The 27,993-nt window shown below is 35.3% G+C and overlaps 1 protein-coding gene across 1 annotated transcript in view; it reads right to left on the reverse strand.

Moving 5' to 3' along the window:
- IMPG1 (interphotoreceptor matrix proteoglycan 1) overlaps positions 1–14,729 on the reverse strand; it is a 124,550-nt gene extending 109,821 nt beyond the window's left edge. The window contains exon 1 of the mRNA XM_026507043.4: positions 14,663–14,729. Coding sequence (XP_026362828.3) covers positions 14,663–14,729 — 67 coding nt within the window. The remainder of the gene's footprint in view (positions 1–14,662) is intronic.
- Between the last annotated feature and the right edge of the window lie 13,264 nt (positions 14,730–27,993).

Consider the following 27,993-nt stretch of genomic DNA (forward strand, 5'->3'; position numbering starts at 1 on the left):
TAAGTGTCAGGAGTGCAGAGTCAGGGGCCCAGTAGGGCCACGTCTTCAACTGTATTTGGAAGAGAAATGTGTGCTAATTTGTCCACCCCTTCGTGGGGAGAGAGAGGAGGGCATATGGAGAAGGGGAGGAGTCTGTCCTGGGAGAGGAGAGAAACACAATGGAAGTACTTGTCATAGGGTGATGTGATGGTCTCACATGGCTGCCTTCATCTAACACGTGGTGTCGCTTCATAAGGGACCCAGGCTGAGGTCCACGCACAGCCACTGCCAGTTCCAGGGCACTGTTCCTACTGTAATTCCAGAACCACTGGAATGCCCTTGACTCTCAAGTGTTCTCAAGGTACATGGCATGGACACAGATTGTGGGAAACTACACGATCAACACATTGCCTCTGCATGCAGTGCTAAATTTCCTTGAGAATTTTAGCAGGAAAGTTTAAAATGTTAAGGATTGTAAATGAATTTCATGTGAATACATAAGCAAAATTAGCAAATCCTTTCTCCTCCAAATAAGCCAGCCTTGAAAGTTTGAAAAGTAGGATATTTCTATAAAAGCTGTGATTAACTGTAAAGTATATTACTTTGAAAAAATGGTGAGTGGAGCTAGTTGAGTGCTGAGGTCAGGTAAATAGGAAATGAAACCGAGGTGAGAACAGTTATGTTCAAGTTGCTCGCCAGCCTAGCTGGGGCTTATTTCTAGAAGCTAAAAAGAAACCCGTGTTTTCTCTAGCAACTGGATTTTTAGTACCCCTCAAATCATTCTGGGTAGGCAGCTACCTTCTCCATTTGCAAGTGGGACCAACTCCATTAAGTTGTTTTTATCATCTCATCCTTACATTAACTTAAGTCCAATTAACTTTTTTCCTTTCTTCTGCTTCCCAGTTTTTAACACATCATGGATACTTTTTTTGGCACCATCTCCATAGGTTTCAGAACTCCTTTTGGAGTTTAAATAAACACACAGATTATGGATAAGAGAATCCAAATGGAATATTACCAGTAAATCCGATATGTGGATGACCAGTTGCAATTGTACCTCACGAATCTATGGGACGTTATAGTTTAAGGCATTTTTTGAGTGTAGCTTGACACAAATGTTGAATGGCATGGAAAACAAATGGTTATGCTTGAATAGTACCAGGTAATTCATAAGCCAGTGGCAGTCCATGATGAGTCCATGATCTGCTTGAAGTGGGTGAAGAAGACAAGTGGCAGGAATTCATAGAGACCTACCAAGAGCCTATAGAAAAAAAAATCCCCAAAATTCAGGAAAAAGGAAACTTCAGAAGCTGGCATGCAGTAAGAAAATATCATGGGACAAGAATGTAGACTTGTTTATGGGACACATTAAATGATATGTGCCAAATACCCACTTTCTTTCTGGTTCCAGCTGTGCTGGGTTGCTGGACCATGGAATCTCTCTCTCCCTGTGATTCCAGGGGTGCTACATAGTTGGAACATAGCTCATTAGATTCTTATGATGTCTAAAGAACTCATATCAGAATTAGCTCTAATTTATCTCAGCATCTCTATATTCTTAATCTTATCACTGCTTGTGATTCTGACATTGCAAACCATGAAAGACACCATTCCTCATTTTTAGTGCTTTCATGCAAACCTGATCTTGGAGTATGTGGGAATTCTGAGTAGAGAGAATTGTATGTATAGCATTGGTGCATATATTTCCACACACAAAAATACTTTAACTACTCAAGAAGAACAGAATTGGAGCAGATTAAACAGAAATAGCTGTAAATCTCTGCCTGTTAACTTTCTGATGCACAAGGACCTGTCACAGTTCATGTAGAGAAGAAAGGTGAACTTCATTTTGAATACCTGTGGGGTTTAAGTTATAGTAAGATAGTCAAGCCTTTCTGAGTCACTTGCTGAACCTGGGCAGATAATCTCTATATGTGTCAGATTTCTAACCCAAAAAGGGTATAACAGTAATTCCAATACCATAGTTTTGGATTAATACTTGCATGTTATAGTTTTGTTCTGTTTTGAAGACTAAATGACAAAATGTCAAGAGCTTTGCAGAGGCCTGGCACATTGTTAACTGTGATTATGATCTGGTACCATTCTATTTTGAGGCTTAAGGTTAGGAACGGGATAGGAATAGAATCACCTGACTTACCAAATAAAATATAGGACATCCAGGCAAATTTGAATTTCAAGTAAAGAACTAATAATTTTTTTAGTGTAAGTATGTTCCATATACTATTTGGAACATATTAAATGCAAATGGACAAGATGTTCCTATTAAAAGACAGAAGTTGTCATACTGCATTAAAAAAAAATATCTCACTATATTCTGTTTTCAGACACACATCTAAATGGAAAGATACAGAGAAGTTGAAATTAAAAGGGTGGAAAAAAGTTATAATTTGCAAACACTAACCAAAGGAAAGTTAGTGTAGCTATATTAACATTGAATGAAGTCAGAGCTATGCTGGTAATGTTTAATGACCAGCTCTTGAGGGTGGATGAGAAGGCTTGATTTGTAGCATTTGCCAATTTCCACGTGTTAATATTCCCCCATGGGATTTCAAGCCACCAATGTGACATTACCAAACACTAACTTGTGAAGAGATGTGTGCAATTGGCTCCTGTAAGTTAGTATGAGTCATTTCCAGTTCACCAGTGGACAAAGTTTCTTATTTGCCAGAAGGTATTACAAAGAAGATAGTAATATAATGATAAAAATTTAAAAGTCATCAGAAAAAGGTAACAAGTTATAATTTTATGTACTTAATATTATAACTTCAAAATATATAAAGCAAAAGTTGACAGACTAATAATGAAAGTTATTGAAAATTAATGAAAGTTAATGAAATCAACAATAGCAGGTGGATTTTAAGGCTCTTTCTTCGTAATTGATAGAAAAAGCATATAAACTCATTAAGAATATAGAAGATTGAAAACATGATTAAACTTGACCTAATAGACATATATAGAACATTACAAAATAAAAATATTAAGTATTATAAAATATGTTATATATTTATTATATAAAATATCCCTTCTTTTCAAGCGCAGGGAGAACATACACAAATATTGACTATATATTGAACTATAATGCATGTACATTATGTTCTCAGACCAACAGAGAAGTAAACTAAAAATCAGTTTTAAAAAACAACTGGAAAATCTCCATATATTTGGAAACTAAAAAAAAAAAAAAAAAATCCTGATAAAAAACTGATACATCAATGGAGAAATAATGCTACATATTAGAAATATTTTTATCAAATGATAAAAATACTACATAATAAAACTTGTGGGGTATGACAATATCAGTATTTGAAAGGCAAACTTATCTCATGAGAATGTTTACTTTAGAAAAAGAAAAAAAGCTAAGTATTAGTGAGCTTTAACAACCATCTCAAGAAGTTAGCAAAAGAAAACAAAATAAACTCAAAGAAAATACAAAAAACCAAAGAGATAAGAGTAGAGATTAAGAAAATGTAAAAGGTAATAGCATAAAGAGAAGAAAAAAATATAAAAGTCCCAAATTTTTCCTTTGAAAATGCTAATAAGAAATAAAAAACCAAGATTAATCAAGTAAGGAAAAGACACAGTCCTATCAGGATTGAAAAAGGAGGACATTATTACATTTTCTATAGACATGAAAAACATAACAAGAGGATATTATAAATAATGTTTTGCTAATAAATTAGAAATTTTATATGAAATGGCTAAATTTCAGGAAATATACAGGGTACCAAAACTAATATAAAAAGAGATAGGAAACCTAATTATTATTATAATCTTTAAAGAAGTTGAGTCAGTAATCAAATATTTTTCCATAAATATCATTCTCTAGCTTTACCAGTGAGTTCTATCAAACATTAAAAAAAAAAAAGACGAACTTCATTTTCATACAAAGTCTTATAAAACTTGTAAAGGAAAGTATGAAATAAAAAATAATGGTCCACTCTTGCTTAAGAATACTCTGAAATAAAATATTAGCAAATGGAATCTAGCAGTGTGTGAAAAAGGTCATGATCAAGTTGGATTTATCTCAGGAAGGAAGCATTCGTTTAATATTTGAAAACTGATTAAGGTAATTTATTACATTAATGAATTAAAAGAGAAAAACCAGCTGGTAATCTGAATAGATATAGAAGAGATACACAATAAATTTCTGTATTTATTAATGATTAAAACTCAGGAGTAGAAGGAACTTTAAAAAAAAACAAAAACCTCCTATAGAGCATTTACACAAACAAAACAAATGCAAAAATGTAAAACAAACATCATACCTAATGAAAAAGCATGAAAGCATTCCTTTTAAGATAAATACAAGGTAAGTATGTGTGCAATCACCATTTGTCTTTAAAATACTGGATGGCCTATCAAGGATAGTAAGAAAATATAAAAAAATAAAAGATACAAAGACCCAAAAAGAAAAACTCAAATTTCCTTTATTCATGAATGAAAATTTTTAATTAAGTTAAAAAATTCTTAACTCCAAAGAACTGCTAGCAACTTTTCAGCATTAAGATTGTTCAGCAAAGCTAAGGAATATAAAACCAATTATTTTTCTACATAGAAAATGTAATAAGAATGCCTTTTATATGATCACAATTAACATAAAGTAGCTAGGGATAAATCCAAGATATGTAAGCCCTTTAATAAAGTAATCATGCAACTTTGTTGTAAGGTAGTAATAAAAGGAGAGATATTCCATGCTCTTGGATAGGAAGACTTAACATTACAAAGGTATCAATTCTCCCCATATTGATCTACAGATTCAAGACAATTTCAATCTCCTTAATAAAGTGTTTTGTAGAACTTGGTGAGCTCATTTTAGAATCTTAAGGATGAGTGGAGGGTCACTAACAGCTTGGATATTCGTGTAGAAAGTGAACAAAGCCAGGGAAACATGGTTATATCAAGATTATTATAAGTTTGTAATAATTAAAGCAATGCGGTATTGGCTCAGGGATAATAAAATGGACAAAAACTATGTTCATGACAAGAGGGACATCACAGAGCAGAGAGGAAAGCAGAAACTACCCAACAAATGGTGCTAAAACAACTGATTATCCATATTAAAAAAAAAAAAAGACATTGTCTTCCTATTTCCTGTACAGACACACACATGCACGATCAATTTTAGTGGCTTCAATATGAAAGGCAAAACTTTACAACTTGCATAAGACAACATAGGAGAGTATTTTCATGGCTTTAAGTAGGACAGAAAATCCTCACAAACCATGAAGTTAAAGGATGACAAATTCAACTATGTTAAAATAAAGAATGTTTGCTCATCAGAAGTTACCATTAAGAAAGTAAGAAGATAAGCTACAAACTGGAAAAAGGTATCTGAAAGGTACATAACTGCAGACGGACTAATATTCACAACTTCTAAAGAACTGCTCTAAATCAGTAAGAAAAGACATTCATCCCAATGAAAAAATGAGCAAAATTCTTTAGACATTAACTAGAAAAGGAAAAATACATGAAGAGATTCATTATCTCTTTAATAATGAAGGAAATACAAAATAAAATGACAATGAGATACGATTTCACTACCACCCCCACTCCCTCAAACAAAAAAAAAAGTCAGGCAATACCAACACAAAGTGTGTTTGAGGATTTGGAACAAATGAAGTTCTCACTCAAAATGGCACAAGCACTTAGGAAAACAGTTTGGTGTCACCTGGCAAAATTAAAAGCACGCGTACGTACCTCCCGACACAACAATCTCTCTCCTACTTAGAAGAAAGACAGAGAGGGGCACCTGGGTGGCTCAGTAGGTTAAGCATCTGCCTTCAGATCAGGTCATGATCCCAGGGTCCTGGGATTGAGTCTCCTGCCTCAGGCTCCCTGCTGAGCAGGGAGCCTGCTTCTCCCTCTCCCTCTGCCTGCTGCTCCCCCTGCTTGTGCTCACTCTGTCAAATAAATCAGTAAAATCTTGAAAAAAAAGGAGAGAGAGGGAATGGGAGTCCTCGACTCTGGAGAGACTGCTGCCTGCTGTGCGCACCAGCGGCGCATACAAAAGTATAACAGCAAAGTCCTTCGACAGAATAATGACTACAGGTGGTGTCCATACTAGGCAATAGTGTGTCTCAGATGCCTCTCCCGCACCATCTTAGATCCTCTTAGCCTCACCATTCTCTCAGACCAGCTCTTCAGCTCTTCATGAGCTCTGACCCACTGCAGGAGACACAGCTCACAGCTCTTGGTCTCACCCTGAAACCATGGTGTCTTTTTCCTCCTGCCCCAGAGTTTTCTGCTGCTGCTGAGGTGTGAGAAGCATCAGGACCCACCCACAGCCCATAGATGTGCACACATCTAGAGTGCAGGAAACTGCAGAGAAGTTAATGTTCTTTGAGGCAAACTTTTGAGATCTCTTATCAGTTCTTTTCCATTTACCACCAGGCTCCCACCCCGAAAAAACACTCCCTGATGAAGAGTAACAGGTAAGCTTTTGTCTCAGGGGCTGCTAAATGCAACAATGTGGATGAATCTTAAAACATGATGCTGATCTAAAGAACTAAGTCTTAGGAGAGAACACATACAGCATGATATTATTTATATAAAAATCACAAACAAAACCAGGACATATTATTTAGAGAATACACCTATAACTGGAAACACTAATGACAGGCAGTGATGGGATTAACACAAAATTCATGACCATGGCTGCCTTTGGCACAGAGCAAAGAAAGGGGCAGAGACCCTAGCAGAGCAGACAGGGAACTTCTAAGATACCATCAATGGTTTACTATTTCATCTGGGAGATGAGCATTTTATTATTATTCTCTAAATATCACAGATATGTTTTGTACACTCTTGATGTATATTTCCCAAGAAAGGAGAGCTACAGAAGCAATGTATCTAGCCCACGGCAGAACTCAAGCAGTCACTACGAGTGTGGCTGGAAAGGAAGGTGGAGGCCAGATCACAAGGACCCTCAAGTGAAATTCTTGGACTTGATTCTGAAAGCATGGAGCTTTGGAAGTTGTTCTTTACTGTTTCCCCCAAGCAGTGAATGAATAACAAAGCTAGTGCAAGCTCGAGAAATAGGGGACAGTTCTGAGGTCAGTTCTGAGGATTTGCCACTGACTGACTAGGTCTCACGGGTTTAGGAAATGGAGAAGTCAAGGGTCAGAACCTGAGAGAGGGAACAGTTATCCATTGTCCCAGGCAATGAGGGTGAAAAGGCTGAAGCTGGGTTAAGGAAGCACCGTGAGCTGTAATTGTTAATGCTGTGGTGTGCTGAATGCAGCAGGCTCACAGGGGCTCTGGGCACCTAAAAGCCGGTTGTGCACACTCGCGTTAGATGTTGTCATGTTGGTAGACTGAAATCAGCCATAGTAGCAGTGTTTACAGTATGGATACTGACACAACACTATGAAGAATTTTTACCCCTTGAAGAGATTGTTGCTAAACATTTATCTTCCTTCCATTTGATAGGATCTGGTGACAACTTAGATATAAAGAGGAGATTCTTACATGATACCAAAATTCCCAACTTTAGAGATAGAAGATGACCGCCTGAAATGGACAGAAACAGAGTGGATTATGCCAAAAAAGGGAGTGGGTGCTGGTGATATGACTGACAATAAGATGGACAAGGTCCCTGGCCTCATGAAGCATTTAATTGATTTTTAACAGTATGCATTAGAATGCTCCGTGTAGCTTTTTAAAAATACATATTCCTGTAACCTATCTATGCCCTAATTTTGTAGAACGGTTATAAAAAATGAAACACCACAATGGAGGGAATGATTACCCAAACCACTCTATCAACTCTATTAAATAATGAGACTACTCCCTCCAAACTACAAATATATTTATGATAAAATATTTACTAAAGAAAGGAAGATTAAAACAAAACCCCTGGTGGCCCATAATATAATGAACTGTATATCACATCTTTCCCGAAGGGCAATAAATCATGCTTCTCGAACCTGGCTGAAATAGATTGCTTAGATAGCTTTAACAATTATTCTAGCTTGGGTCCCACCCAGACAAATAAAATCAGAATCTTCAAAGCTGGAGACCCAGCATTCGTGTTTTTACCAATTGAGAAATGTTGCATTAAATTTTTTAGGCCGGGAAAATGAAATCAATGGAAAAGGAGACTGGCAGAGAAAAGTTTTGGGCGAATTGATCGTAAATGGAGTTAAAGTCATTGGTAGATAGAATAACATTAGCAAAAATATGAAATATTTTTATTCTCTCTGAAACAACAGAAAATGAGAAGAGTTTGGATATAGATTGAGAGAAAGTCTGAAGTAGAAAAAGGATGTCAAATGAAATCAGATGACTTTAATCTTTTCAGTATGTAGGAGGAAGTAGTACCAGTAATGGAAGTCATCATAGTCCTCTTAGTATCTAGCATTTATTGAGCAATTTTATAGTAGATATCTCACAAAGAGCCTCATAAACATTATCTCGCTTATCTTCATCATACTGTATGGAGAAGACACTGATACTATTATTCCCATTTTACAGATAAGAAACCATAAGTTGGAGATACGTATGAGATTGATCAATTTGCCAAGGTCACATTACTACTGACAGAGCTGTTCTGTACAACTGTGTTCTGCGTTGAATGCAGTCCTGTGAAAGCCTTAAAGCCTTCCTCTTAACTGTGCCATTATGTGAATGGGAGTGGATCAGGCTGCTGGCTTGAGGAGAGAGAGAAGGTTTGGAAATTGGACTAGGGGATTAAGTCAGGGAATCAGAGACGAGTAGGACTGTGGAATAGCTTGGAGGGCCCAACTAAGGTTATACTGCATGAATTTGTTTCATGTAAGCGCTTTGTTTATTTTAGATTCTCTAATAACACTTGGCAGCTCAGAAATGAGAGTGGAAAATATGAAAGCTAAGTTTACCCACAGTGAGATTAACCAAGCAAATGGGGCAGAAGGTCAAGGAGTAATTTATATTGTACCATCAAGACAAGTGTAGAGAAAGGCCTGGGAGAGGCCTCCAGCACCTAGGATTAATGTACAGGACACTGAGGCCTAGAAGTGGAGGAACTGGGAGAGGCTGTGGGACTGGAAAGTTTTGATGAGACTAAAACTCAGATTCCACAGAAGGAAGGAAGAGAAATTGTTAGAGAGTGATATTTCAGAATTGTCGATCTCTATAGAGTCTGAAAAATATTGTAAACCTGGAGGTTAAATTTCAGGGTTTTGATGGGGAAGTACTTTTGGTTTCTGAAGAGACTTTTTGAATGTGTCGAATCACATCCATTAGGCCAAGTTCTGCCTTTAAATATGTAACAAAATCGTAAATAAGCCACCTACTGCTAAACTTGGACTTTAATGGTGGGCATTTAAAAGGTTACCATGAATAAATGACTGTTTTGTTAAGGAGTTCAAAATGTCACACTTTTTTCTTAATGAGTAATATAACTCCTAAAATTATGCCTTCATTTTTAGGGTAGAGCTGAATGATATGGCCTATGATAGCTCCTGCATTCAGTCATGAAGATAGTCATGCAACAGAAATGGCCCAGAACCAGCAATCATCTGGTGTGATTAGTAGAAGAAAGTTGGCTTTTGAATTAATAGTAAAATCCATATTAATTTTACTCATCATATTATATTGGACTGATTAATAGACTAAGCAGGTGTAAGACAAGACTGGATACAGCTCAGATCCCAGTTTTGGTTCTAATCTTCTCATCCCAAATGACTCTAGGAGCCTTACATAGTATTCTCAGCCCTGGGTTTCTGAACAGAAATGAGCAGATTGTCTACCAGCCACTGAAATCTTAAGAAGATCAATTAAAATATACTTGAGCTTTTATAAAAAAATAAGATATTTAAGCTAAAGGATTGTTACTGTGATAGCTTCCTACAAAGAGCTTTGATCAGGTCTGAACTGATTACAATGGGTTGGTAATAGTGTCCTTGGGTTTCATAGTTGGGCTTAATTAAATGTAACTTTTGTTTCTTCATAAATGAAGCAGGAATCTTAAGACAGACAAATTAGCCCTACATACGTTATTTCTATATGAAGTTAAAGTATCTCTGAAGTGGAAACTTTTCATTAGTTTCAAGGTCCTGAATTTTCTCCACAAAATTTCTTTTGGTGTAGTTTCCTTTAATCCTTCTCCTGGGGGAGCAATTATCAAAATAGATGCTGGTTGCAGTGAGTGAGGGGACTAAAGATGGCTGAAAGAAGAAAACCACGTTGGAATGAATTAAGATGACTCCACAAAGGCACACAGAAAGACATTTTATCCGGGGCACCTGGATGACTCAGTTGGTTAAGCGGCTGCCTTCATGATCCCAGAGTCCTGAGACCGAACCCAGCATCTGGGCTCCCCATTCAGCAGGTAGACTGCTTCTCCCTCTGCTCCTCCTCCGCTCCTCCTCCGCTCCTCCCCCGCTCTTTCTCCTGCTCACTCTCTCTCTCAAATAAATAAAATCTTTAAAAGAAAAGGCATTGTTTCCTCAAGAATGACTGAATGTCAATGGGAGAATATTTATCTGCTGAATAAAACCATAGGCTTTGAAGAATTTGTCACTGTTCTGTAGCTCCTTCATATTCTTCCCACATTCACTGTGGCCGAGTACACACTCAGTAAATACTTGTAGCGATGCATGCTGTAGTTCACACTTGACTGTGGTATTTCCATGTATGAATTCTCATTACCATGGCTATGCCAGTCAACCATATCAACTCATTGTAGGATAAGCTTCGGCATGCAGGTTGCCTTGGTCCAGAACACCTTTCTTCCTTATTAAAATGGTTCCATCAGACTTGGTGCTCTTGATTTTTGAGGTTGAAATCTCAGTGACACTCTTTGACTTTCAGACAGTGAGCTCAGACCCAGTGGTTGCTAAAAACAGACTCATATTGTGGTCAGAGACTTTCCTTCCTTTCAACAAGCTGCTTTGTGGTATTCCAAAGATTGGAACAACCGATTCCCATCCCACAACTGCAGAAGTGTCTTCGACACCCTGAAGTAAGAAGAAGCAGTGTGGATGGAGACCTCAGTCACCTGAGAGTCTGATACTTCACAATATAGCAATGATGTCAGAACTTTTACTGTGGTCATTACCAAATATATGCTGAATTATAATATAAACCTGGAGACCATTGTGAAAAAAACCACACAAAACCTTTGTTGCCTTAGATGAATTATTTTAAAACAGCATAAAATCTGCTGTGAACATGACTGTGGTAACAAAGGTATACAGGGTCTGAATTTCCAGAGAGGATTAGCGTGCAAATACAGTGGCTATTTAAGGTGGCTGCCCACTCATGATTGATAGAAACGGCCAAGAGAGCAGTAGGTCATGTCAGCTCTGCCTAATTAGTTCACACATACAATAGTCCCTTAATGAGATCATTGATACAGGTATAGAGGGGCCACAAGGCAGAAATTGCTTTTTATTTTTAAAGTAAGTATTTAATCTAACAAATGGTTTTAGGTGTGCTGCCAGAGTTTGCTCAGTTGAACACAAAGTGTCTTCAATTGACACAGCTTCGATTATAAGGCCATCTTCTCAGATATAATTGAACAGAAAGTCTGCCTTGAACCTTTCAATTACACTGTCCTGAGACTATAGCAGAGATGAACAAAGTACAGGAGCTGCAAAGTTAATGTGACTGTCATTGGGCAGCTATCTCAGGTCTAAAAATGAATCCATGTTTTCTGTTAATGGAGCCACAGTGAGGGAAAATACCTTCCTCAGTAATTTTATGAAATGAGAACATCTCCTAGTAGTAAAGGCTTAGCAAGAAGTAGAGTGTCTTCAAATGCAAATTTTCTGACATTTAACAGCTACAAAAATAATTACCATACCTTGGTGATTTTTAACTTAGGTAAAGGTTTCATTTGGTATGTAACCTTGGTGACTTTAGCTTAGTTAAAGGTTTCATTTAGTATATAAACAACATGTAGTGTAAAAGGCACACACTCTGATAAACATTATTTTCACTTTAGGACTTGCCAAGAGTAGATTTTCTCTCTTGTCTTTCCCCACACACTGGAATGTCATAAGCAATTAGACGAAATTATGTATGTGAAATGAAAAGGTAAAAGCATAAAGCAGTGCTGTGCACATCAGATGCAATCAGCATCCCCGCTATGACTATGAGAGGAGCCTCGGTGTCTTAATGAAGTGATTGTTCTTCGAAATTATCGAACTCTCCTGTTATGTAAACAGTTTTATTTAATAAATGTTTTGAGACCAAAACCGTTTCGCTTATATGTATCAATGGAAAAACTACATTCAGAATTGGAAAGCTTAAAGGAAAACTTTTAAAGTATTGGCATGTCTTTGAGTCTCTTAATATGTGTCTATCTCAGTAATGGGTACCTGGTAAACACTCTGTGGAACTGAACTGGGAAAAATCACCTTAAGGCATAGGAAAACTTTCGAGAAGCAATTTGGCAAATATGGATCAAATGCTATAAAACTGTTTATGCTGCTTTGACCCAATAATTTTTTTTTTTTTTAAAGATTTTATTTATTTATGTGACAGAGAGACAGCCAGCGAGCGAGGGAACACAGCAGGCGAGTGAGAGAGGAAGAAGCAGGCTCCTAGCGGAGGAGCCCGATGTGGGACTCGATCCCGGAATGCCGGGATCACGCCCTGAGCCGAAGGCAGATGCTTTAACGACTGCGCTACCCAGGCGCCCCCTGACCCAATAATTTTACTTTAGTGAACTTATGCTAAGAATACTAAGAGAGGCTATACATAAGGATGTTTATTGCAATGTTATTCATAATAACAATATAATTAGGAACAACTACTTCTCTTTTGTTGAGTATTATGTAAAGCAAATCATGACATAACAACAGAAGGGAACATTATGCAGTCAAAAAACTGATACTTGTCAAAACCAGATCACAGTGTAGAACATTCATCTAATGTAACATAAGTGCAAAAAGCCTGATAGAAAATTGTGCGGTAGAACTGCAATCATGTAAAAATTAAATAAGCGTACATAGAAAAAAGACCCAGGAAACATGAAGGTGCTAGCACAGATTGTCTTTGGATGGAAGTGTAATTTTTTTCATACCTTTTTTGATTTTGAAAATAATCTATAATTTTTTAAAAAGAAACTCTTGAATTTGAATGCTCAGTTGTTATGCTTAACACCTAGTTGTACTGCATTGAACTCTTCTCACTCCCCAAACCATTTTTTATGTAAATACACTCGTGATGGTTAATTAGTCACAAATCGGAAACCAGCCTGACGGAAGTACATAAATTCTAATTAATGTAGACCTCAGTAATTGGAGATTAACAGAAGTTTGAAGATCTGAGGTTCTTACAGAATAAAAAGTCCCCGACGAGTAAAATTTTAGGATGTTTTATAACGCAGTTAATCATACTTTGTTTCGTAGAAATTGGCATATGATAAATTATAGTTTTTGGTGAGCTTATTTAACTTTCTGTAAGTGATTATGCTATTTGTAATTGTAATGGTTGATATATAATGTATGAAAATAGCAAAAATAGTGAAATAAGTTAACACAATTATTTAAACAACAACAACAAACCGAAAGCTGGTTTGCCTGGTCAAGCATGTGAAATAGAATGTTTGTTCCAGCACATTAAGTTCAAAATACACAGGAATCCCATAATTCGTTTCCAATTAAAATGCTTTTATAAATGTGAACATTTATATAAAATTGACAATTGAAAGGAAATGTAAGTAAACTTTTTTGCTTTACCCACCGTCACTTATATGTTGAAAAACATAAAGGAATTTTTATATAATCTTTTCTAGAAGTTTTTTTTTTTTCCCTCTAAATGAAGCCACTAAAAAGTTAATAACTGACAGAATCAGTTAATTTTGGGACTCACAAATGCAATAACTCTGTTTTACTTACTCTGGACGTTTGTCAAACCAATACTTTAATTAAAATGTTAATTGTCTGAAGCTATGTCATCCTTGCGGAAGAACCAAACATTATTGGTTTCAAATGTCTTAAAAAGCCTGAATATGTTATAATGACTGGGATTTTTCTAAAAAAAAAAAAAAAAATAAATAAATAAATAAAAAAAAGGAAAGTGAAGCTTTCTTCAACAGGTTTTAAAAAATACATTATTTTTCTTAAATATACCTGTTTAGTTGCTTGCTTTAATTTTGTTTATTTAAAGATATGCCATAAGAACATTCACTGCCTCATTCTTTTATGCATACAACTTCTGAGTTTGTCATCATCCTGAACTCTGAAGACAAAGCCCACTTGCTGTTTTTTAAGGAAAAGCAACTCATGATTTAACTATGAGAAGGTAAGAAATACATTTTTTTTGTCTGATATAAATAGCTTAAAACACTAGCTTCAAAAACTGTTAGCTTCAATATTTAGATTTTATTTGTCAATTTTAAGAGATAAATGGAATGGTTTCATGGATCTAACTATTGTTATTGATATTAATAATGTGAATTTTGTATTCAATGTTTTATAAAAGCAAAAAGGATACATACATCTCTCCTATTTTGTTAACATGAATTGCACTTAAAATTATGTAGCAAATAAATATTCAATCAAGTGAAAACCGTTTCTGACAATCATTCAATCAATTAATCAATATAATTCAGGGCCTACCACATACTATCCCTCTGAGACAGTGGTGACCTCGTTCATTTTGAATGTTCACTTCTGCAAATAGGTTTTAGATAAGCAAATTTTAAAAATGAACAAATATTTAAATAACTTACCTTTGCTTCCTTGAACTTGGAGAAAAATCCAAAAAACAAAAATAGCCCTTCTAGTTTCCAAATACATTCTGGCTTTTGCGTACTGGTAATTCTGGAAACAATCACAGAACAGTCCCAAATTTCATCTAAAAAAAAAAAAAGAAATATGAAAAATAATTAAATATTGATGCCAGCTGAGTGAGAATAACTTCTTGGTTTACCTTTGTAAGGGTGCTAATTTATGAAGAACATGAAGCAGTGTCTGTTTCTGGAATAATCTGCTTATCTTCCCCTCTGGTGTAATCTCTGCTTAAGGGCCAGCTGGAGGAACCTTTATCTCATTAACCTTCTGGAGGAGCATCTGTCAGCCTAGCTCCAGGACCCCGAATGCCGTTATAAACAAGTGTCCACAGGCAGAAGAAATGCTTTCTTCTTAGTTATTCACCTGTTACAGTGACACAGAGAGCCAGGGGAAGTTCTGCCAAATGCAGAAGAAGGCTGACAGTTAGGGTCAAATGTTTTCCAAAATGACATGCTCAAGGAACATCCATTGAAAGAGTTTAATACCTGCAAGTGTGTAGTTTTTCACTCTATGTTAGTCTCTGGAGACAGCAAAGCTGTCTCCATTCGCGTAGAAATGCACTGGTTTGTACATAGCTTTCTTTCTGGCATTACATACAGATGACGTTTTTGGTTTGTTTTGTTTTATTTTAATTTTTTAAAATCTGTTTTTCATACACAGAGTTTAAAAAGTCAAACAATTTGTGAAAAGTAATGGTGCTATTCCTCCATTCAAAGGAAACCACTTTTAAGTTTCTAAGCTAATTCTGGTATTCTCATTTGTACTGCTTCTATTGCTATTTTTTCATTTTCACTTTTAGGCATTATCAAATAATAGATATTGAGCATATCTTCCTCTCTACACACACATTCCCTACTCCCCATAAACACGTAGTCATCCTTCTATCCACCTCAGTATTACTGTATTTTCAGTTTATTGAATATTCAATTTTATATTTCTGTGACTGTATACATACTACATAGAGCTGAACCACGGAGGATACTATACACGTATTGAGCTCTTAAGTTGTGATAGACACTGCTCTTAGGCATTTCCATAGATTATTTATATATTTCTTAACACAGTGTTACGGGGGTGGATACTATATCAGGATCAGTTTTATATTTGAGGAAGCTAAGGTATGTATGTCAGAGCCAGTGTTTGAGCCCAGAGTCTGGTTCCAGGGCCTATACTTTAACTGCTACCCCCATGATGCTTTTTGCAATTATCTCATATTTTTTCCCCTTAAGATTTTACATACAAAATGATAAATTATCCCCAAATGTTACCCCAGATGTGTCAATTTCCTCTTCTTATGGTTAAGCACTTCAAATAGCCTGTCTTCCCCAGGACCTGCTCCCGCTAACCCCCTCCAGTCTGTATTGTTTCTTGCCGTTGCTCACTGTAGTCATCGGGGGATCCTCCTTCACAGACAGGTTGGGGATGGCTTTTACCTCTCTTGTGTTGGGTTCTGAGTTTTCTGGATTCTATGTTGCCTTTTTCTTAACCTAATCTCTTGTTTTAGCAGAGCATATGCTCCAGTTTATTGCTGAAAGTTCACAATATTTGAGATCTTATATATTTAAAAGTGTCCTCCGTCGATATTCATACTTGATTGATAGTTTGGCCAATGCTATAGATGCAACGTCCGTGTCCTCCTAAAATTCCTATGTTGAAAATTAACCCCCAGTGTGATGGTATTTAGATGCTTTGGGAGGTGATCGGGTCATGTGGATGAAGCCCTCATGAATGGGATTGGCTTCCTTATAGAGGCACCAGAGAGTTCCTTTGCTCCTTCCACCATGTGAAGCACGGTGACAAGATCAGACTATGAGACAGGAAGCAGGCTCTCATCAGACACTGAATATGCCTGCATCTTGATCTTGGGCTTCCCAACCTCCATAACTAAGAAATAGATTTCTATTGTTTATAAGCTACTCAGTCTTTGGTATTCTGTTATAGCAGCTCGAACGGACTAAAGACGACTGGATATAGAATTGTAGGTTGGAAATAACATTCCCTTAGAATAGCAAAGACATTAATCCATTGTCTTCTAGCTTCTTGTGCTACTAAAATTTGATCTTTTTGTTCTTGGTTCTTTGTATAGGATCTTTCTAGAAGATCTGTCTCTCTGAGAAGATCTGTGAGAGAGAGACAGAGATAGAGACAGGGTGCAAGATAGGGAGAGAGTACTTCTCTACTGCCGGTGTAACATTTGTCCTAGGTCCGTTAACACTCCACCCATGTTTTAGGACATTGCTTAAACCTACATGTTCAGCTTAATAAAATTATTATGAAGTGAACACTCTAGGAACATCTAGGTAAAAATATAAAATATTAATAGCACCTTAGAAGGACCCATGGTCCCCCATTCACTAACACAAACCTTTCTTCTCCATTAAACATAATCATTATTCTGATTTCTATGGTAATCACTTACTAGCTTTTTTTTTTATACTTTTACTATTTATCTACACATCTGCAGGCACTGTAGTTTAGTTTTGCCTATTTTATCACTATTTATTGAAAAGATTATTTCCTCTACTGTTCTGAAGTTCTACCTTTGTCATAAATCAAGAATGCATATGTTTGTGGGTTCTCTCTTCCATTTGTCTCTTCTTGTGCCACACTGTTTTAATTATTGTACCTTTTTATTATATGTCTTCACATCTGTAGAACAAGTTTTCCCATTTGTTTCTCTTCAAAATTGTCTTGTTTACCTTTGGTGTTTCAAATTTTTATATACATTTCAGAGTCATATTGTCAAGTTCCACAAGAAGTTTGCTAGGATTTGTAAATAGGTGTTGTATGGAAGTGCTGAATCACTATATTGCACAACTGAAACTAATATTACACAGTACATTAAATGGAATTTAAATAAAAACTTGAAAAAAAAAGAAATTACATTGGATTATAGATCAATTTGGGGAAACTGACATCTTTACCATATTGAATTTTCTAATTCATGAACATAATTTGTCTATTTATTTACTTAGGTTTCTTTAATTTTGTCTTAATATATATTTCATTTATTTTTCTCTAAGTATTTGATATTCTTACTTTATTGTAAGAAGTATTAAATTTTATTTTCTAATCGGTTATTGCCAGGATATAAAAACATGATTGATTTTTGTATATTGATCCTGTTCAGAGATCTTGAGAAATAAATTTATTAATTATAATGATTTATCCTTTCATTCTTTGCAATTTCCTATATATAATATTGTCATCTATGAATAATAAGTTTTTTCTTCTTTTCTTATTCATTATTATACATTTTTCTTCCTTTTCCTTGCTTTTCTGCACTGGTTAGGACCTCTAAATGTTGAATAAAATGGTGATAGTAGGTATGTCTTTTTTTCTGTTTCAAAGGAAAACCTCCATTTTATTAAGAAAGATGTTTGTAACAGGCAAGTATTTAGATAACCTATTATGGAATAAGGAAATTTCCTTCTTCCTAGATTTTGAAGAGTTTTTTTTTTTTTGTAAATAATGAATGGCTATTGAATATTATTACTTGATTTGTGTATCTTTTGAAATTATCATAGATTTTTCCCCTTTATCTCTTAATGGGGTAAAGTACATTGATTTTTCTAATGCTAAACCAACCCTACTTTCCTAGAATAAGACTATGTTGATTATAATGTTAGTGTTCTGTATACATTGCCAGATTCAGTTTGCTAACTTTTTAAGTCCTTTAAACATCTATGTTCATGAGTAAAATTGCCTACAATATTGCTGTCTTATAATATACTAGCAGATCATTCTCAAAAGGAGTTGAAGTGTGTTCTTTTTCTAGTTTATGAATAGTTTTACGTCATATTAGTAATAAGTCTTAGATTTCACTAGTAAAGCTTAGAATTTTCTTTGTGATAGGGTTTTAAATTTTGGATTCATTTTATTTATTTATTTATTTATTTATTTGAGAGAGAGAGTGACAGAGACAGCACATTTATTTATTTATTTACTTGAGAGAGATAGGGGAGAGAGAGAGAGAGAACAAGCAGGGGGGCAGGGTAGAGGGAGAAGCAGACTTCCCCCCTGAGCTGGGGCCTAAAGCAAGACTCCATTCCAGGACCCTAGGATCATGAGCTGAGCCAAAGGCAGATGCTTAACTGGCTGAGCCACGCAGGAGCCCTCATTTTATTTTATTTTTTTAACTTCCAGCTTTATGGAGACAGTTGACATATAGCATTGTGTAAGTTTAAGGTACACAATGTGATGATTTGATATAATAGTGAGAAGTGATTACCACAATAAGGTTAATTAACACATCCACCACTTCATCTAGTTACCATTTTGTGTGTGTATCTGTGTGTGTGTGTGTGTGGTAAAAAGATTTCAAGATATACTTTCTTCTAACATTCATGTATACACTACAGTATTGTTAACTGTTGTCGTCATACTGTACGTTATACCCCTAGAACTTACTCGTCTTGTAACTGGAAGTTTTTACCCTTTGCCGATTTCTCACCACCTTCGGTCTTCACCACTGGCGTATCTCTACTCTTTTTCTATGAGTTTCGTTTTTTAGATTCCACATATAAGTGAGATTACACAGTATTTGTTTTTTTCTGTCTTACTTCACTTAGCATTATGCCCTCACGGTCCATCCATGTTGTCACAAATGTCAGGATTTCCTTGTGTTTTATGGTCGAATAATATTCTACGTATGTGTACATATAGTGTGTATATATCTAATCACATGATATCTCATTGTGAATAATGTGGCAGTGATCATGGAGGTGCAAATATCTCTTGACAGTGATTTTGATGAGGGAGCAGAAGTCTAGCTGAGGACAAACAGAAGCTGGCACCCTACACCCCCCCCCCCCCATGTGATATATGTGACATTCCTCAGGCACTCCTGGCTGCCCTAAAGGGAAAAAAAATGGTTAACTGATAGAGATCACAGTCCTGCAGGACAGGAGTCTCCCTCAGTTTACAAATGTCCTAGTGATTTACAAGGAAAAAGCTTTCTTATCAATAGCCTAACTTCCAGAGACCCATAACTCAGTTTGCTGAAGCCCTAACATCACCCTTCCATCCATAAAATTGAGGGAAACTGAGGTGGAAGGAAATGTAAATAAAATTGAATTCCTTCTAAACCTGAAGCCCATTGACAAGGACGTCTGATATGAGGAATGTTACATTCCCAACTGCCTTCCTGTTAGTGCCTCATTAGAGGGAAAAACAGCCTTGGCTTGACAATAACCAGGTCTCCATTGTCCTGAGAGTCTTCTTTAGCATATGACAGTCCTTCTGGACACCCTCTTTGTCCTCACCTTTCCAGCTCCCAAGTACATAATCAACCACACCTCACAAACCCAGAGCAGCTCTTTCTGCCCTCCGGTCCTGTCCCCGTGCTTTAATAAAGTCACCTTTTTGCACCAGAGAGGTCTTAAGAATTCTTTCTTGGTCATCAGCTCCAGACCTCACATGACTGAACCTCACCTATATCCTAAAACTTCATCAATTTCGTTTCCTTCAGATATATGCCCAGAAGTGGAATTGCTGGTTCATATGGTAGTCCTACTTTTATTGTTTTGAGGAATCTCCATACTGTTTTCCATAATGGCTGTTCCAATTTACACTCCCACCAAGAGTGCACAAGGGTTCCCTTTTCCCAATCTCCTCACCAGTATTTGTTATTTCTTGTCTTTTTGATGGTAGTGATTCCAACAGACATGAAGTGATAGCTCATGGTGATCAGATTTGCATTTTGATTTGATTTCATGATTAGCAATATTGAGCACATTTTCATGTACCTGTTGGCATTTGTATGTCTTCTTTGGAAAAATATCTATTCAGGTCTTTTGCCCATTTTTTAATTGGATTTTTTTTCTCTTGAGTTGTATGAGTTCTTTATATATTTTGCATATTAATCTCTTATTAGATATGAGATTTACAAATATTTTCTTCGATTCCATAGGCTGAATTTCGTTTTTGTTGATCATTTCCTTTGCTGTGCAAAAGCATTTTAGTTTGATATAATCCCACTTTTTAATCTTTTACTTTGTTTCTTGTGTTTTAGGAGTCATATCTAAAAATCAGTGCCAATACTCATGTCAAGGAGCTTTTTTCCCTGCTTTCTTTTGTAGTTTTATAATTTCATGTCTTACCTGTAAGTCTTCAATCTATTTCAGGTTAACTTTTGTAAGTGGTGTAAGATAAAGATCTGGTTTCATTCTTTTGCATGTGAATATCCATTTTTCCCAGCAACATTTATTGAAGAGACTGTCTTTTCTCTATTAAGTATTCTTATTTCCTTGTTGAATATTAGTTGATTGTGAATGTATGGGTTTACTTATGGGCTCTCAATTCTGTTCTATTGATCTATGTGTCTGTTTTTATGCCAGTACCATAGTTTTGATCACTAAAGCTTTATAATATAGCTTAAAATCAGGAAGTATGATGCTTCCCTCTTTGTTCTTCTTTCTTAGGATTGCTTTGGCTATTTGGGGTCTTTTGTAGTTTCATATAAATTTTAGGATTGTTTCTTCTACTTCTGTAACAACTACTGTTGGAATCTTGATAGTAATTGCACTGATTCTATAGATGGCTTTGGGTAGTATGGACATTTTAACAATATTAATTCTTCCAATCCATGAATATGGGATACTTTTTCATTTATTTGTGTCATCTTTGATTTCTTTCCTCAACATTTTGTAGTTTTCAGTGTAGAGATCTTCCAACTCCTTGGTTAAATTTTGCCTAATTATTTTATTGTTTTTGATACTATTGTAAATAAGATGATTTTAAAACATTTCTTTTTCAGATAATTAGTTGCTAGTGTATAGAAATTTCACTGCTTTTTGTATGTTAATTTTGTATCTGCAACTTTACTGAATTTGTTGTGTAGATCTAACAACTTTTTGGTGGAGTTTTCAAGATTTTTATATATATTAATTCATGTCATCTGCTAATAGAGACAATTTTAGTTCTTCCTTTCCATATCTGATGTCTTTTATTTGTTTCCTTTTTTGCTTGATTACTCTAGCTAGGACTTTGAATAAGAGTGGGGAGAGTAGGCACCCTTGTCTTATTCTTGACTTTAAAGGAGAAACTTAAAATATTTCACCATTGAGTATGATGTTAGTTGTGTACTTGTCGTATATGGCCTTTATTATGTTGAGGTACATTCCTTCTATACCTAATTTAAGAGTTTTTATCCTGAACAAATGTTGAATTTTATCAAATGCCTTTTCTGTGTCTATTGGTGCAATCATGATTTTCTTCTTAAATTCTATTAATGTGATATATCACATTTATTAATTTGCTTATGTTGAGCCATCCCTGTATCTCAGGGATAAATCTCACTTGATCATGGTGAATGATCCTCTTAATGTGCTGCTGAATTTGATTTGCTAGTATTTTATTGAGAACTTTTGCATCTATATTAATCGAGATATTGGCCTTTAGTTTTCTTATCTCATAGTGTCTTTTTCTGTCTTTGGTATCAGGATAATGCTGGCTCATAAATTGAGTTCGGGAGTCTTCCCTCTTCTATTTTTGGAAGAGTTTCCCCCTACATTATCACTATTGTTTCTAAAGTTAGTATTCTTTTGGATTTACAAAGTATTTATTATTTTCATTCTTATAACTCCTTCCTCCATCTCAAAAAAACTTTCCCTTTTGCTCACAAAACTCATTTGAATATTTCTTTTATTGTAATTATGCTGCTAGTGATTTATCTCAATTTTTGTTTGCTAAAATGGCTTTATTTTACCTTCATTATTGAAAGATATCTTTCCTACCTATAGAATTTTAAGTTGTTAGTTTGTTTCCTTTCAGCACTTTGAAGATAACATTCCAGTGTGTTCTGGTTTCCATTGTTTCCATTGAAATCAAGTATCAGTCTAATTGTTATTCATTTGAAAATAATCCAACATTTATTCTCTGACTACTTTATAAAGCATTTCATTTTATCTTTATTTTCTGTAGTTTCATAACGACGTGTCAGTCTGTCGTTGTTATGTTATTTATGTCTCCCTGGATTTAACTCTTGAATCTGTGGATTGAATCTATGACTTTGTTTTGGAAAAATTTTGCCTTTATTTCTTCAAATATTACATCACCCTATTCTCTTTCCCTTTTATTCTGTGATTCCAGTTTCTAAGCTTTAAGTCATCTCATTCTATTCTGTGTATCACATATACTTATGTTTTCCCAAACTTTTCCATCACTTTTGTTTCATATTAACTTATCTTTTATTTCACTATTTTCCCATCATCTGGATCTAATTTATTGTTCTTAATTTCAGTTATTCTACTTTTTTCAGTTCTGAGATTTCTGTTTTTTTCTTTTTCAAGTCTGCTTCACCTCTCTTTTTAAAACAGTTTATACTTCTGTGCTAAAATTTTTAATACTGTCTTTTATCTCACTGAATATAGAACAGTCTGATAATTCCAAATTCTGCAGCTCTTTGTCTTGTTTTTTCATTGTCTTGTTTTTTTCTGTTTTCTTATTCATGTTGTATTATCTCCTTGTCTAAGTGGTTATTTTTTTTCTTACTGAATGTCACACACCATATTTTAAGAGTTGTGCTACAGTAAGAAAGACAGTTGGGTATTGGCCAAAAATATATGCAAAAATCAATGGAAAAGAATAAAGGGGTGGGCCCACACAAATACAATCAATTGATTTTTGAGGAAGATGCAAAGGCAATTTGGTGGAGAAAGGATTGTCTTTTCAACAAATGGTGCCATAAGCAAAAAAACAAACCAAACCACACAAACAAACCAAAAATGGAGCTAGACACAGACATTGTACCCTACCCAGAAATTAATTAAAAATGCACCTTACACATTAATGTAAAATGCATATCAATCTTCTAGACGAAAACACAGGGGCAAATCTACATGACCTTAGTCTTTTTCTTTTCTTTTCTCTTCTCTTCTCTTCTTTTCTTTTCTTTTCTTTCTTTCTTTCTTTCTTTCTTTCTTTCTTTCTTTCTTTCTTTCTTTCTTTCTTTCTTTCTTTTTTTCGAGAGAAAGAGAGTGTATGAGTGGAAGGGAGGGGCAGAAGGAGAAGGAGAGAATCTTAAGCAGGCTCTAGACTCAGGGTAGAGCCCATCTCGTGGCTTGATCTCACAATGCTGAGGTCATGGCCTGAGCCAAAATCAAAAGTGGGATGCGTAACCACCTGAGCTACCCAGGCACCCCTGACCTTAATCTTGATAATGAGATTTTAGGTACAACACAAGAGCATGATCCATGAGAGAAAAAAAATGATACACTGGATTTTATTAAAATGAAAAACTTTTGTTCTGGTAAAGACACTGTAAACAAAATTAATAGATAAGCCACAAACTGGGAGAAAATACTGGCACAATACATTGACAATAACAGACTTGTACCCTAAATATATAAAGAAAACTTGAAGCTCAACAATAAGGAAACCTAACAACTCAATTAAAAATGAGCCCGAAATCTGAACAACACTTAACCAAAGAAGAGATACAGATGGCAAATAAGCATATGAAAAGATGTTCAACATCATTTGTCATTAGGAAAATGCAAATTGAAACATCAATGTGGTACTACTATATACCCATTAGAATGACTAAAAAACAAAAACCAAACCCTGACACTACGATTGTTGGTAAGGATACAGAGCAACAAGAACTCTCATTCATCACTGGTGGTAGTACACATTAGTACAGGCACTTTGGAAGATGGTTTGGCAGCTTTTTACAAAGCTAAACATATTCTTACTATACAATCCAGCAATCAAACCCCTACATATTTACCTAATTGATTTGAAAATGTATGTTCCACATAAAAACCTGCATTTGAATATGTATAGCAGCTCTTGTAGTAATTTCGAAAACCTAGAGAAACCAAGATGTTCTTTAGTAGATGAATTAATAAACTAACTGTGTGCATCCATACAATGGAATTCTATTAGCAATAAAAGGGTATGAGCTATCAAACCATCCAGACACATAGATGAATTTTGAATTCCTATTGCTAGGTAAAAGAAGCCAGTCTGAAAAGGCTACATACTATATCATTCCATTTATATGACACTCCCCAAAAGATAAACCTGTTGAAACAGATTAGTGGTTGCAGGAGTTTTGGAGTGCATATGTGCTTTGAATAGGTGAAAATAGGGGGTTAGGTCCAGTGATACTATTTTGTATAATACTGTAATGCATACCACACATATTTTTCAAAACCCATCCAACTTTACAGCAGAAGAGTGAATCTTAAGGCGTATAAATTTAAGAAATCCTTTAGGTAGCCTCTAACTATGCTATGTGACAGTGCATGCTGTGACAAAAGAACCTAAGTGCATTAAAACGTATGAAACAATCTCACTGAAGGAAGTGGGGCAAAAAGCTGACCAAAATAATTTCAGAAATGAGTGGAGGCTGTAAGACTAAAGACAAAAGGAACTGTATAGAAGTAGTATACTCTAGTTGAAAAAAATTGCCTTCACCAGGCATATGAGTTAACAATTTTGAAACAACTATAACATTGAGGAGTTAAGTAAACAGATGGCAGATAGTGTGAGTCAGTTTTCTTGCTCTTGGAGTGGAAGATTACAGGCAAGTAAGGGGAAGAAGAGGCAAGAGTAACTCATATGGTAAAGGAGTAGAGTTGGAGACATAAACAGGAGATTACAGGAGATAAATCACACACACACACACACACACACACACACACACATATATTTATGTATAAGTATATACATTCTGGTTAGTATGCACATATTTCCTTTCTCCATCAGCTGTGAGGGCCTGGAAGCAATGACACTCCCATAGCAATGAACACACTTAACACCCAGATCTTGATTTATAATGCCATTCTTCAGTAAAATAAACCAGGACTCCTTAGAGAAATGGCTTATTGTAAAACTGGGGCAGGACATATACAAGATGAATCCAGAATGTCTTGTAGTGCCAGAAAGTAAGGAAATGCTCAAACCAAACCAAAAACCCCCACAAAACCCCGTAAGGCCACAACTCCACAATGATGGTGGTATATTAAAGGGGCACAGGAGTCAACTGAAAGGGCTCCCAATGGTCAAATTTGGAGCAATTTTAGGAATAAAATGAAGTATTGGATTATAACAGAAAATATAAAATAAATATCCATGAGTCTATACTGATACAAATAAATTATTGAAAAAATAAACAAATGGGAGAGAATAGACAAATGTCCCATGCAGAAGAACTCCTAATAATTTATGTAGACAATTTATGCCCTCAAGGAGGTAGAGCATAACTCCCATTTTTAAAGTATGACCTGTGTCCAGTGACTTCCTTTTAAAGAGTACAATGTAGAAAGGGGGGAAAAGATTAACTTTACACTTGAGAATCCTGACAAATGTAACTTTGATCAAGGTCAATATCAATAGTGAAGTCATGTTGATAGTATGCTTCCTTCATATGGTATGATGAAAATGGCACTTTACCTCTCTGGTCTTTCTCCAAAACATTCTATAGCCCAGTCTAATCATGAGAAAACCATAAGACAAATGTCAATTGAGGGACATTCTACAAAATACCTGATTGGTATGCTTCCAAACTATCAAGGTCATCATAAACAAGGAAAGTCTGAGAAACTATCACTGCCAAGAGGAGCCTATGGAGAGAGACATGATGACTAAATGTAATGTGGTGTCCTGGATCATATCTTGGAACAGAAAAAGGACGTTAGATTAAAAGAAAAAAAAAAAAAACTAAGAAAATCTAAATAAAGTATGAGCTTCAGTTGATGATGATATATCAATATTGGTTCATCAAATACAACATAATAATGGAAAATGTTAATACTATGGGAAACTCTGTGTGGGGTATATGGGAATTCTCTATTATATTCACAATTTTTCTGTAAGTCCAAATCTATTCCAAAATAAAAAGTTTATTAAAAATACAAAAAAATAAGTTTATATGAAGAGTTCAAAGTCTAGGATATCTCCTGCTAGGTAGCGTTTTTTCCCTTGCTTCTTCCATCCACTGGGGATAACTAGCAATCCAAGGTCAGTTCAATAAAATTTTTGGGTTGGAGATTTTCTAAACTACACAGATGATTCAGAGTTGGGAATCATCTCTGGGAATGCCTTTGGCAAAGGCATGGTTCCCTTTGTGTTCATCTTTGTTCCTAGGAGGCAGCCCTTTGGGTTACCAGGGCTTTACTATCTCCTAGACTCCAACTTTTTTCCTTTCCTATGAAGAGATTTTTCAGAAACACTTCAACCTCTGCCTTTCTTACAGATCAGCAAATGTTCTGGGAGGCAAAAGTGGCCCCCAAAGTTAGGCTCACCTGTCTTGATGCTGACCTCTTATAAATCTTCATTCTGGTAATGCTACATTATTTTGTTAGCTCTCTATTCCCTTCGATTAGATGATTTTATACTTTATCCAGCTTCTCTACATTTCCTCAGCAGGAAGATTGGTTCAAAAGACCCAATGGCTTTATCTGCTGCAGAAATTCTAAAATTTTATTACTATTGTGTCCTTTCTCTTTCTGTTGACTGTTGTGGCTTCATACTTTAAAAAATCCTTTAATATTATTTTCTGGAGGTATCTGGAAGTAGCATAGGGTAATGGGTTTTCAGGTTTCTTTAACTACAGATTATTTTGGCGATAGCTAAAGAAAACTAGAATCATCAGAATGGTATAGAGTCTTACTTAGAACAGTGTACCTGAAAATGAGAAATGAAGTAGGCAAAAGATGACTTTTAAATAGCCACACCTACGAAAAATTATATCAGGACTTAGAATAGATACATACTTATATATAAATATACATATAAATATTCTTAATATATATTCCTATGGGCTGGAAAGCTGGTAGGTGCTAACAAAATTCTTTCTTTCTGTTTGCTGTATATCCCTGTGTTATATGTATGTTTCTAACCCTGTTGTGAAACATCAGTGTTCTTTCTCTGACAGAGAAAGCAACAATTTTAAGTTATGAAAACTAGTTCCACTTAATACCCTCCTTAATAAGACATGTTACTTAAAGGAAAATGTGGTATAGACCACTTCATGTTCTTAAAAACATCCTATGTCATACATATGATTATAGAGATACTGAATTTACATTATCATGACACATATTTTAAGGTTTCTCTTGATGGAAGTACCTTATTAAATTTTTCCATTTTTAATTAAAAATCTGGATAACTAATGTTGATAAATGTCACTTAGGAAGCAAATAAAAATGATAAACACTCATTATTCCTGAAACAATTCTTTCTGGGACCATCAGGTCTTTTTCTTAAGTACTGTTGTATTTAATTATGGGTCATTGTTAATCAATCCAGAAGTGCTTCTTCA

The sequence above is a fragment of the Ursus arctos genome, unplaced genomic scaffold (genome assembly GCF_023065955.2).
Source record: "Ursus arctos isolate Adak ecotype North America unplaced genomic scaffold, UrsArc2.0 scaffold_29, whole genome shotgun sequence".
In the NCBI taxonomy this organism is placed as follows: Eukaryota; Metazoa; Chordata; class Mammalia; order Carnivora; family Ursidae; genus Ursus; species Ursus arctos.